The sequence below is a fragment of the Oxyura jamaicensis genome, chromosome Z (assembly GCF_011077185.1).
Source record: "Oxyura jamaicensis isolate SHBP4307 breed ruddy duck chromosome Z, BPBGC_Ojam_1.0, whole genome shotgun sequence".
Taxonomy (NCBI): Eukaryota; Metazoa; Chordata; class Aves; order Anseriformes; family Anatidae; genus Oxyura; species Oxyura jamaicensis.
Window position 1 is genome coordinate 65,232,862 of NC_048926.1, and position 12,654 is coordinate 65,245,515.

The window sequence follows — 12,654 nt, forward strand, 5'->3', positions numbered from 1 at the left end:
ACTAAATGTACATATATTTTCTACTACTCTATGTTAGAAAAAAAAAAAAAAAAAAAAAAAAAAAAAAAAAAAAAGATGGTAAGGTCTTGTCCTCTAAGCACACAGGCTCACAAAAGTATAAAACAAAGTTCTTCAAAGAACAATTACTCTGTAGTGTTGCAAGACTATGGTTACTCTACAAAAAGTCAGGTAACAATCTAATCTGTTCAAAACAGACATTTAATTAGCATAAAATCTAATAGTTATTCCCACTTGATCAAGATGTAATTGTAGTGAATTAGCATTCATGCAACAGATGATTTCGTTTCATTTTATCTAAGAAACCATGCATAGAAGGAAGACATATCATCCCTGTAATTCACAATGAAAACAATGATGCCTCACGAAACGAAGCTGAGAAGTAATAGATGAACTTGGGAGAAGTATTCTGCCAGTTTTTAAAACAAGAACTTTAGAACAAGATTTTCAGAAAATTAAGGTTCGGTAACGTTCTCAATTCCCTCTGAGGCTTGCCTCTTTCTCAAAAGATAGCTATTAAAGAAACAAAAATCATTTGAGAAGCTGTCACGTAGTACTAGGACATTAATGCTGTATTATGAGATGTCACTGTCAGAAGTGATGAAAACTAAACTGAAGTATGCTACATATTTAGCAAATGAAGAACGAGATCTTCAAAAATATAGATCCTGCATCCTTTTTACAAGCTTATTATTAACAACACCTGACTTAAAATTACAAAGCATCAATTGAGGGTTGTTTACATGTTTACCAAAGAAGAAATTAATCTAGAGAACTATTTATTAGCTTTTGCTTTTGGTACTCTGTTTTATGTCCTTGATTGATTAATGTCTCTTAAACAGTCAATCTCTGAAATACTTTATATTCAAACGCAGAAGTAGCTTTGCAGCAGACTACCAAATTAGGGAGAAAATATTAAATATTCTGTTGAAGTACTAGAAAAGTGGGATCTTCTTTCCCTTTTTCTTTGTTTTTCTTTTTGAGAAACTTGAAGTGAAACTTGGAGATGCCAGCCAAAAATTCATCTCCTAGAAACAATATACTGTAGTCATTCTTAAGATGCAGGTTTACCACAAGATACTACATACAACACTTACCATCTTGCAAATGATACTCAGGAAAGATTTGCTAGTGAACAGAAAACTTCAAAAGGATTTTTGATGACTTTTATGATTTTACGGGACTTTTTTTCTCCTGAAGATTTTGAAAGACACTTCCATCAGCTACCCTGCATCTAAATGTAAAATTGCTACTTATGTCTATTTTTAATCAATCTTAGACTATGATTCCTTAGTAAACAATAAAATTAAGCCTTAGATACTCATCACTGTGATTTCTACACGTTATTATCTTCACAAGCACTACGGTTCTAATTCCTCCTGACACTAAGAACAGGAATCCCATGAATCAGACACCAACTCCTCTCACAGACACATGGAAACCTCCAGAATAACTGGCACTGCTAAATGGAAAAAAGCCAGTGTCTTAGTTAATATAAGCTGGAACAGCTTTATTAAAGTTAAATCAAATTTATTCAGTGTAGACCACCTTAGAAGTAGTGAAAAAAAAAGTCGCTCAAGCCAACCTGAAGAATGAAACAGTCTATGTAAAGCCTGTATTAAGTAAAAAGTTCTCCTTCTGGCACAGTAGGGTTTTTGTTTGTTTGTTTGTTTTTCCTAACTCAACATCCTCAGCACTTGCAGTACTATGACTTTTTGCTGCACAACTTTTCCATCCATCCATCCATCCACCCATCCATCCATCTGTACTTTAAAGTGTAGCAATATAATATTTTGAGGTTTGTTTTGCATTTCTTTTGGTTTTGTTGTTATTTTGTTTTCTTGGTTATGTTTTTGTTTGTTTTCCATGCAGCTGTTTTGTCTCATATCTTTCTACTATACCATATTTTCCAGGATACTAATCAAGCTAATTTAACATCTCAGTTCAGTAAAAAAACCTTGGTGGTTACACAGTATCACAACACTAAAGACTCCGCTTGCTAAGATATAAGTTAGTTAATGAAAATAATTATTAACTGAAGTATTCTCACGTGATTTAGTGTTTATAATCCAAACACTCATGTTCTATGACATTTGTTCATTTGTTAATAGATGGAATCAGATAACCACTACCTGAAAAATAAGCACATCCAAATCACTTGGTAACAAGCAACAACAAAAACTAGCAATCCCAGCCTCCTCATTCTCTTGCTTCAACATAAACAACCCAGTCTGGCCAAATAACATTTTTCTGAAAGCCTTACAGGTCCACTGTACTTTCTGCATTTTGATTTCAAGAAACAGAAGTTATAACCTTAGCCAAGATAAACAGTTGTGATTAGCTTGTATAGTTTCCTAGTCTCAATTAACGGTGCAAGATACCAGAAACTACGCCCATACACAGGACATTTTTTATCCAAATACAGCAGCTATACTGAGCCTTAAAACCATCTCATAAAACAGCCATGCCCTATTAGCAATGAAAGTCAAATAAGGCTAGACCACCTGGAGGACAGCTGGTAATACAGGTAAAACTCAATAGAACTAGTGGAAACCACACACTGTTGTGAACTTAGCTCAGTCAAATTGCATCTGAAATTGACAGTAAAACCACCTGAAGTGAACTCTAGTTGGACATTTGAAACACTTCTGTTAAGGACAGTAGCACTGTAGTATTTTGAGGAAAGATGTAGTGAATTTTAAATATTCTGGATGCTGAACTGGAAAGCTGGAAAACAGTGTTAGCTGAACCTATAATGAACTTTAAATTCGAAGTTTTTGCTTGTAGTAACAGCCCAGGTAACTTTGGAATACAAATAGTACAGCTTTCTGTTGCTATACCACACTGGAAATTAAGAAAGAAGCAATACCAATGCTTCCAGATCCTACATGATACAATCTCCTACTAGGATGCAAAAGACACACGAAGAGAACAATTTTGTTACTAAGATAAATGCCAGAGAGTCACGTGAAATTCTAAAGACAAACCTAAGAAATTTGATGTTGACCTTCCTAAGTCAGCATTCAAGAACGGTCAGACAAACATGCACGTTTAACAGCCCCAAACATTGTTCTGATAGCTGGTGACAATGACATGAATAAAGGTAAGAAGTTGCATAAGCACCATAAACTGTTATGATGGAAAAGAGGACAGAGGTTAGGAAAAGAAAATGAAAGGCCTGTAGAAAAGTAGGAACTAGTAGGATCATAGCATCATAAAATGATTTGGACTGGAATACACCTTAAAGACCATCTAGCTGCCAAACATTACACAGAGGTTCCATATGTATGCATATGACGACACTCACTTATGAAAACTAACTCTAAACTCTTGGTCTGGATAGTCATCCATTATATTCATCCTTTATATTCACACTGCAAATATTTATTGCTGGTTTTGAAAGTAGGTAAAACCTACATTCAGATCCCAGACAATGGCAAGCCCATAACCATTTACTACTGCAATTTTAATGAAGAAGTAGAGAATGTTTTCCAACTAATTTTAAACTTTTAGATTAAGAAATGTTGATCAAGGGAAGCTGATGTTCCTAACAAAGCATTTTTACCTAATATACACCTGATTATTTGACACCATATCTGGAGTACTGTGCACGGTTCTAGGCTCCATAGCACAAGAGCGGTATGAACACACTGAAACAAGTTTTTAAGATGACCGTGGGATTGTCACATCTGGTACATGAGGAGAGACTGAGAGAACTATGATTCTTCAGCCTGCAGAAGAGAAGGCTCAGGGGATCTTACCTCAATGTGTATAAATATCTGATTGGAAGGAATAAGACGACAATGTCAGACTCTTGTCAGTGGTGCTAAATGAAAGGACAACAGGCAAAAATTGAAATACAGGATATTCTATTTAAAAAAAAATAAGAAAAAAAATACTGTGAGGGTGATTCAACAATGGCACAAGTTGCCTAGAGAGGCTGTAGTCTCTCCATCCTTGGAGATATTCAAGACTGAATTGTAAAAGATCCCAAGCAACCTGCTCTAGGTGTTTCTAGAATGGTTTGGATGATTTCCAGAGATCCCATTTCAGCCTCAACCAGTCTGTGATTCTATTATATTTAAAAATATATACATATGTTCAATTTATTTCTCTAATAACTATTGAACCGTAAGTAGTAATTTTAGCTGACAATTACTCTCTCATTAGCACACACACTTACAAGAATTTGGAGAATTAATATTGTGAACACATTCTTTTTATCCATTTCTAACAAAATGGAAGAGAAAAGTATAAGGCATGTAACAGCAACAATGAAAACAAACAGAAAAAAAGAATCTCGATGACAAAGCATCTAAGAAAAGAATTATACTTGTTTTTGTAACAATAAACAAAACAAAATAACATGCTGACCTTGATTTTCCACAATAATTTTATACAGGGAGGATACTGAATTACATGGGTACAAATCAATCAGTTATTATAGTGATGCGAGCCCAAACTGTTTATTTGTTAATGTTTTCAGTTTGGGTTTATTCCTTAACCTGCATCTTTCAGGTCACATAAGCTGCCTGTTTTAACAAATGTCTTTTCCAACAAAATGCAAATGTTATTAGATATAAAAACGAGATGGTTTTGAATAAACACTTCAAGCACTTAGCTCACTTTCTGCAGCTCAATGGGAAGGCCAAACCTAGTTTTTGGTTTCCCATCTAGGTTCCAGAACACCATGCAGATGGCCTCATTTTAATCAAATCTTAAACTTCCCCCATTATTTTCAGATGTATAAAAATTGTCCCGTTCACTTACAACATAAACCACTACAGTGCAAGTAAGGATGTTGTATTCTGCTTCTACCTTGAAGCTATTCTGAAGCTATTCTATCACTGAAAGAACTGTGAACACACCACACTAAAGGGAAGAACATAATACCATCATGGATGACAGAAATAATTACTGCAGAGTTATCCAAAAAGACTTAAGGAGAAAAATACATATATATATCGAAAGGTGTTTTAACATTGGAGGGTTTTTCACATTACTGAGAAATAATCTACAATGAAATCTGGAAGTGATTCAACACCAGTGCTCTCAGTCTTCGTAATGTAATGTGGCACATGCTGCATGAAACAACGGATGAGTTTGTTAACCTTTAAAGACATATGAACACACTATTATTTTTGCAAAAGCAACAACTGACAGTACTACTCCTCCTGTTTGGAGGCAATTTCTCTTCACGACTGCAATCAGCTGTAGTACAGTAATCTTAAACTAAACCTGAATGCCAACAGCTCAGCCACCAAGCTCTCCCACCCCCAGTAATTCAACACACACACACAACTGAGTGAAGAAAGCTGCAGTCAGAGATCTGCTAGGGGATTTTCTCAGCTCTTCCACTGTGGAAGGAGCCTCTGTCTTCATTCTTCTCATAGGTACAGTAAGAAAAGGCATTTTGGAGCATTGCAGGTAGTTGCAAGAACAACCAGAGTCAGTGATGTACAGAGCTGGACATAAGCTGAGAGACACAGGCATGTATAGGCTGCCCCGCTTAACACAATCACAGCTAACATGAAAAAAAAAATAATCAGCAGAATGGTAAGATGCACTGACATTTGAGTGAAATGCTACCTCAAGACCTTTACCTTAAGACAACAAAGTGCATTATCTGCTACTTATTGTGGAGAGAGAAAAACAAAACAAAACAAAACAAAAAAACTAATAGCAAAATAAAACAGAGACCCATGAGACCTATATATACGCAGGCACCAAAACTGATGTTACCTGCATGACTGAATATCTGCTGCAGGACAGCAGCCTATATGCAAAACGGACCCCTTCACTGTGTCTGCCTCTCAACAATAACCCCTGCTGAAAATTCCAGTATGGGGATGGGGACATCTGAACAGGATACACATGACTTAGCTATGAGGTTGCTGACCATTCAGTTCACTTGCCTTTCAAAGAATAGGACTAACATATGGAGAAGACTCTAAGCCACCAACATTTTGCAACTCTAAACAAAACGAAAACTAGAAGAGGATAGTGATGCTGTTTACAAAGATATTGTGAAGTAGGTATGAAGAGATAGTACTCTTTAAGCTCGGAAAGAGCATGTGCACCTCACCCTGCCTCCACCAGACAGAGCATTAATTAGTTGGGTATAAATCGACTGTGAGCAGCTATTTGGCTGCAAGTTTATGAATGGAAGTGGGAAGGCTGTTCCAGAACTTCATGAGGTATGTGAGTAATGGGAAGAGAGATATTGTTTCATTTTCAGAGGGAACCAGCAAAAATCTGCAAAACTTAAATAACGGTACTCAGCCAAGGCATTATTTTTTATGACACATTCATACATACATGGCAGCAACTGATTCCTCTGAATTTTGAACTTTTAGCAGAAAAGAAGCAGACCCAAAATAACTTCTGCCTCCATGACATTATTGTCGTTCCTGCTGAAGTCAGCGTCAAACATCTGACTGCAACAGACTGAAGTTCTTGCCTCACTACTCCTGTTTTCCGTATCACAGTCAGTAGTGCACAGATTTTGTGAAGTTCATACTTTAGCACAAAGATACATGTTTTCACTGTGGTACTGTTTTTATCTGAAAACTGAATTTATATATGCTCTATTTAGCTCATGGTTGCACAATGCACATTACTATCAGGAGGTTAGTATTGCATAAAGGGAATGAAGTAGCTGACATGAGTGTTTAGAAAAACAAAATAGCTAGCACAAATTGACAGTGTGCTTCCCTCCATCAAGTCTCTTGATTTTAATAAGCAGTGGTCTATATTTATGGTAGTTATTCCTTTCATTGTGTTACACAATAGAATATTGATAGCTTTGATTAAAAATCAGATACAGAGCAAATTAGTACTAAATCAGCTTTTAAAGTGGTCCTGACAACCTCAAAACATTCTTTAAGGTTCATAGCTACCTTTTAGGCCTATTATCATTGTTGATACTATTTGCAAAAGAGTTTAATGTAATTACATCTGTGCTTTTTTATTGTGTGTAACTGTATATATGCTTCATATGCCACAAGAAATAAAGGGAAAGGAAAACTATGTTTCATTTACCTGCAATCACTATTTATGGCCCCATTTGGACCCCAGGCAGATCACAACAAAGCTGTGTGCAGTGCTTCTCTTACATAATGAATCATACTCTGCACTTACAATAAACATCCAGGTAGGGTTCATGGTTGCATCTGTCACTAAGGACTGCAGTGAGAACTCAGGAAAGTCTGCTGCTGGAGAGAGAAGCAAGTTTTGGAATGGGCAATGCCATCTGGCATACAACACTTGGTGCTGGTCTCTGACCTGGACCACGATCTCAGCTACAGCCACAAAAATAGCAAGAAAGCTTCATCCCCTCCCCCCCCCCAACTGATATTTCCCCCCCTGCACCTTACTGACCATATGTACAAAACCCATATGCACTGAAGCAAGACCCACTCCAAAAGGAATGCTCAAGAGTGCCATCATCCAGAATCCATACATACGAAGGGCATCTGCATCTGTGGGATTTCTAACAGCAGGAAGAAACATGCTCAAAAAATTCTTCCTTCAGTTGCCACCACCTAGCAGAAGGAGCTGCACCTCCTTGATAGCAGGAATGATATCCCCAGGACTCTATGCAGTATATTCCACACTTATACTGTAACTCTGAACACTTCAGGCTACAATATGAACCCACAATGTTTTTTGTACAGCTGTTTGTATTTCTGCCTGTACAACAGAGATACTGATAGATGATTGATTGTCACTGCTCTAATCCTCTTGTTGGATATAATCTGCAGCTTCCTAGATTCTGGATGAACACAGAACAACCTGAAGAGCCTTACTGCCTTCTGGATCACCAGCTGAACACAGAAACCAGAAAGGAATGGAAAACACTGGTGTCAAAATTCTAGTATGCTCAATGCAGGCCAGACGTAAAAAATGTAGACCAGGGAATACATAACCCCCCCACACATCTACAAAAGTATGACTGGCCTGATTATAGAAACAGGTCATCTTCCCCTGAAAAAAACTTTTTTTAAAAAAAAAAAAATTGTTTCTTTTTATTTTGTTGTTTGTTGTTGTTTTTTGTTTTGGCATCTAATAGTTCCATTATCACTCAGAAAACATTATTTAAGTCATAACCAAGTTTTATATATCACATATTTATGAAAAATAAAAGTGGCATTTAGGTGAGGGGTGATTATTCATTCATTCTTTCAGCAAAACATTTTAGAAGGATTTAGAGCAGAGGAGGTAGACTAAGAGAGACTGGAAATTTACTGATGCATGTGCAATGCCTCTTAGGGCTACTGTTTCTCCTGCACCTCCATTTTGGATTATCCTAAATATTGGCAACAGCTCCACGGCTGCTTCCTTTTGATAAAAGGTTGGAGCTTATTTAGCCAATTAAAAGCCATGCAAATGTTTCACACATAACTTCCAGGAATTTGTTTTGCATGATGAGTTTTTATTACAATAAGAAGTATTTATCAAATGATTTGGTGAAGTATTTCCTTAATGTAAACAAGAGCAAGGCTCCAGAAATATCTAACGTCATAAAATGTGAAAGCAGTAAAGTCTTAAAAATGTGATCTCCTTTCCCTGACATCCTCCAGGCGCACAAGCACACTCCCTACCTACAACGCCTTCTGAAGTCAGTCAGAGAATTAGGGCCACATTGTTCATTTTACACTCAAAAATAGTTTAACCAGCACACATCTGCTTGTCTCCTGTAGCGCTCATCACCTCATTGCTTAGGGACTTGATAAATAAATTTGCAAAGCAACATTTAATAATAACCATCTTTCTGAACTGACCCTAGGAAAAAAAAAAAAATCTTATATCCAATACTCTGGAGTAGGCTTCACCAATTTAATGTTGAAATAGCCTGGACTAAAGTAACATTCCGCGTTACTCAATTATCTGGCACTCCTTTGTTTTTGTTGTTGTTGTTGTTGTTTGTTGTTGTTGTTGTTTTTCCTTTGGAATATTCATCAAATAATGGCCACTCAAATCCATTTTGAACAGTAAATTCTTCCAGCACAAAAGCACATCCCACTGTTGGCATACACCCACCCTGTGTTTCTTTTTAGCAAGGAGACAAAAGAGGCTGAGTCTCTCCGTAGTTAACAGCTCCCTAGAGGGTACTGTTATGGACTAGCCATACATGAACTCAGACTCTGCACTTAGCCCCCTACATCCAACGTGCCCCTCAGTCACCACTTCTCCATCCCCAGTCCTTGTGGGCACCTCAGACTAAGCAAACCAGTAAATACAAGGAGAAGAGGCAGATGTTCCACTTCTCAGACATGAGAACTCTTAGCATGTACTTGTTTAAATCCACATGATTTTGTCATATGTTTTTACAGAAAATTTATAAACTTCAGGCATCTGGATTTAACTGACCGACCTCCCCCCTACTTCCCCTCGCCAGCCTCTATTTAAACACAAAAGCTATTGCAGCAGCCATCAGAAAAAAAAAAAAAAAAAAAAAAAAAAAAAGCTCTGGAACAAAGGGCAGATGCAAAAACATTAACATAAATAAACAATAACAAGCTAAATGTAATGACATACAAGTCTTGTAAGCCATACTCCTTACTGTTACAAAACTGTTCACTCTAAAGCAATAAAACTACCTTAAAATCTGATGGTACTTTGAGTATAAAACTTAGCAAGTGAAGGCTAAAAGACACTAAGAGAGGACATCCATTTTATCCCAATTCCTGAAGTGATATATTAAGTGTTGCATAATAAATAATTGGTAATTGAGAGTAAAAAACAGGTAAACATAATCAGAAAAAAGTTCTACAAATGATGCATTTTCAATATCACAGCTAAGTATTCCTGCAACTGCATGCAATAATAATAATGATAATAATTAACCCTACCTCATAACTTACCACTACAACAGAATGCAGAATGTAAGTCTTTTTAACATAGTAGCCATAGTAGCAATATAAAACGAAGGAAAAGCCATTTTCAGAATACTGTATTCCTAACAGGGAAAAAAAAAAAAATAATAAAAATAAAATAGTAACAACTGAAGAGGTAGTACGGAAGTCTGACTGCAGCAAACATACCGTGAAGAAAAAGTATAGCCTAAACATTTTGAGAAGTACACAGTTTGGGTGAGTTTACCACCTTGCTTGGTCCTACAGTACGGAACCACAGAAATAGGACAGATTTACTTCTGTGTATAATACACCAAAACCAACCACAGACCAGCTCTTCCTACATGTTTTAATGAAACACCTGCAAATGCATTCTAACACCTACAAAAAAACTACAAAAAAGCATGATTAGTAATTTATAATAACATCAATTGCCTCACTTCCACATTAAAAGGTACAGATTTCAGATGCATCAAGAAGCCCTGTACAGGATTAGTCCATACTACAAAAGGCAGACAACTGGGGGTACTCATATGGCAAACTCCAGCGGACGATAAATGCCATACAAAGTGTATGTAATATCTAATGATAATGTTGCAAACAAGCAGATAACATGCAACCCTCACTGGTCACAATATCCCAGGTATCACCTATGTAAAATATATAAAGAAATTGTTCCTCAAAAACTCATGTGTGATTACAAACAGGAGTTAAGTCCCCTTTTTATAGAAATATTTCTATTTGCTCTCAAAACAGATGCTCTCGGCAATCCTACCACCCTTCAACACATACAAAGGACTTCACAGAGTTACAGCACTGTTTTTCTACATTTCACTTCTGCTTGGGAAAAGAAGTTCCAGACAAGCCGTTTTTCCATCAAGCAGAGGTAAACCCAGTTCTCTCTCACAGATGCAGTCAACCAGAATAGACACGTTTGCTTAGATAAAACATGCCACAGTAAATGATGACACATGACCTCCACCTACAGAGATCTTGTTTGCTCACTAGAGGAAAGCTGGGAGTGATTATGTGCAGGGAATTCCAGGTCCTGAAAAATGTGCTTCTGCAGCAACAGAAGCCAGCTTGCTCTATCAGACTTTAAAACATTTAAAGAACTGCTCTATAAACAATGTTTACTTCCACTTTAATATATATATATATATATATGTATATAAAAGCAGTGCAGACAGCTGCAAGTTAAGAAATTATATTTTCGAAAAAAAAAAAGAGAAATCTGGAGTTGTGGGTGGGAATAGTCTAACAGCTGTGATTAGTGAGCCGTGTGTTTATGTATCTGCCAGCATCATATGAAGCACTGGGTGAATTTCAGCCTGCCTCGGATGGCAAAAGTCTGTTGTATAAAACTTGTTGACAATGTTGTTAAAATAGAAAAGTAATATTTGATAGCAAAAGACACAGCCTCTTATAAATGTCAAATCCAGGATTATAAAGCAATGCACAGAGATTCTGGACTTGAATTTCGGTGCATAATCCAACCATCTGTCGACCAGTTGTGTAGCAAAATCAAGATAACATGCACATCTCCAAAAGGACAGCCAAATTGTTTTTCTCCTGCTACAGCATTTCGCTGCTTATGATCATCCCCGCGGTAATCGCACCCCGCCTGCAAATTAACCTAGGGGAGACGACACTCGCCACGGGCAAAGGGAAAGATTGCCACGGCAATCTTGCCAAATCGACAAAACAAACAGGGCTCCCGGTGCAGCCTGCAGAGGCAGCGGCAGAGGCAGACCCGCCGCACCGCTGCCGCCGGGCCGGGCAGCCGGGCCAGGGCGCTGGGTGCGGGGGTCCCCAGCAGGGACCCCCCAGCCCTCAGCAGCCGGTGGAGTGAAGCAGACTGGGGGTGCACACCGGCTCACACCGTGCGACCAAAAGTTAAACGCGTTCGGGCGGGAGGAGAACCGCTCCTGCCGCCTCTCCCTCCGCCGGAAAGCTGCGGTCCTGCAGCATCCCCATTCCTCCCCGGGCACCCCGGTGGGACCCCGCAGAGCACCCCCGGCTTCCCAGCTGAAAACTCCGGTGGGTGTGAAGTCCCCGGGGAGGGCCGCTCGGCAGCTGCGGGGAGAACGCGGGGTCTCCAGCCGCGCCCGTCCTGTCCCGCAGCGCCGGGCGCCGCAGCGGGGCACGGACACCCCCAGTGCACGGACACCCCCGGGGCACGGACACCTCCCGGGGCACCGCCACCCCCCGCGGCACCGCCACCCACCGGGGCACAGACACCCCCGACGACATGACCGGGGGCCTCCCTGGCCCGGCCACTAGTTGCTGGGACCGCCGCAAAGAAGTGGTTAAAGGAGACGGGGCAGCAGCGGCGGAGCCCCGCGGGGACGGGGCACACCGTCGGTCCGTCCGCTGTGCTCCCCGCTGCCTTAGCTTCTCACCTCCTTAAGTTCCTTGGCCACGTCTTTCAGGTCCCCCAGCACTAATTCCAAATCCTCCACGATGATCTTGATCTGCTCCTTCACCTTGGCTTTGGAGGCAGCCGGCGGCCCCTCGGACGGCGACGAGGACGAGGATGCGGTCCCCTTGGACTGGGCGGACATCCTTCGGGGCAGCCCGGCGCGGACACTGGGGGGGCACGCAGGTCAGGCGAGCAAGGCGGCCACCGGCCGCCCGGCGCCGTCCCTCCGGCTCCCGGAGCTGTCGCAGCCGCTGCCACCGCCGCCGCCGCCACCACGGCCGATGGCAGCTGCACAGCGCGGCCGCCCGGCGGAGCGCGGCGCGGCGCGGCGCCCCCCGCGCATCCCGCGCCGGGGGC

The 12,654-nt window shown here is 40.0% G+C and overlaps 1 protein-coding gene across 3 annotated transcripts in view; it reads right to left on the reverse strand.

Moving 5' to 3' along the window:
* PRR16 (proline rich 16) overlaps positions 1 to 12,596 on the reverse strand; it is a 177,757-nt gene extending 165,161 nt beyond the window's left edge. For all 3 annotated transcript variants that reach the window (XM_035310484.1, XM_035310485.1, XM_035310486.1), the window contains exon 1: positions 12,278 to 12,596. In XM_035310484.1, coding sequence (XP_035166375.1) covers positions 12,278 to 12,439 — 162 coding nt within the window. In that variant the 5' untranslated portion in view covers positions 12,440 to 12,596. The remainder of the gene's footprint in view (positions 1 to 12,277) is intronic.
* Positions 12,597 to 12,654: the final 58 nt, after the last annotated feature.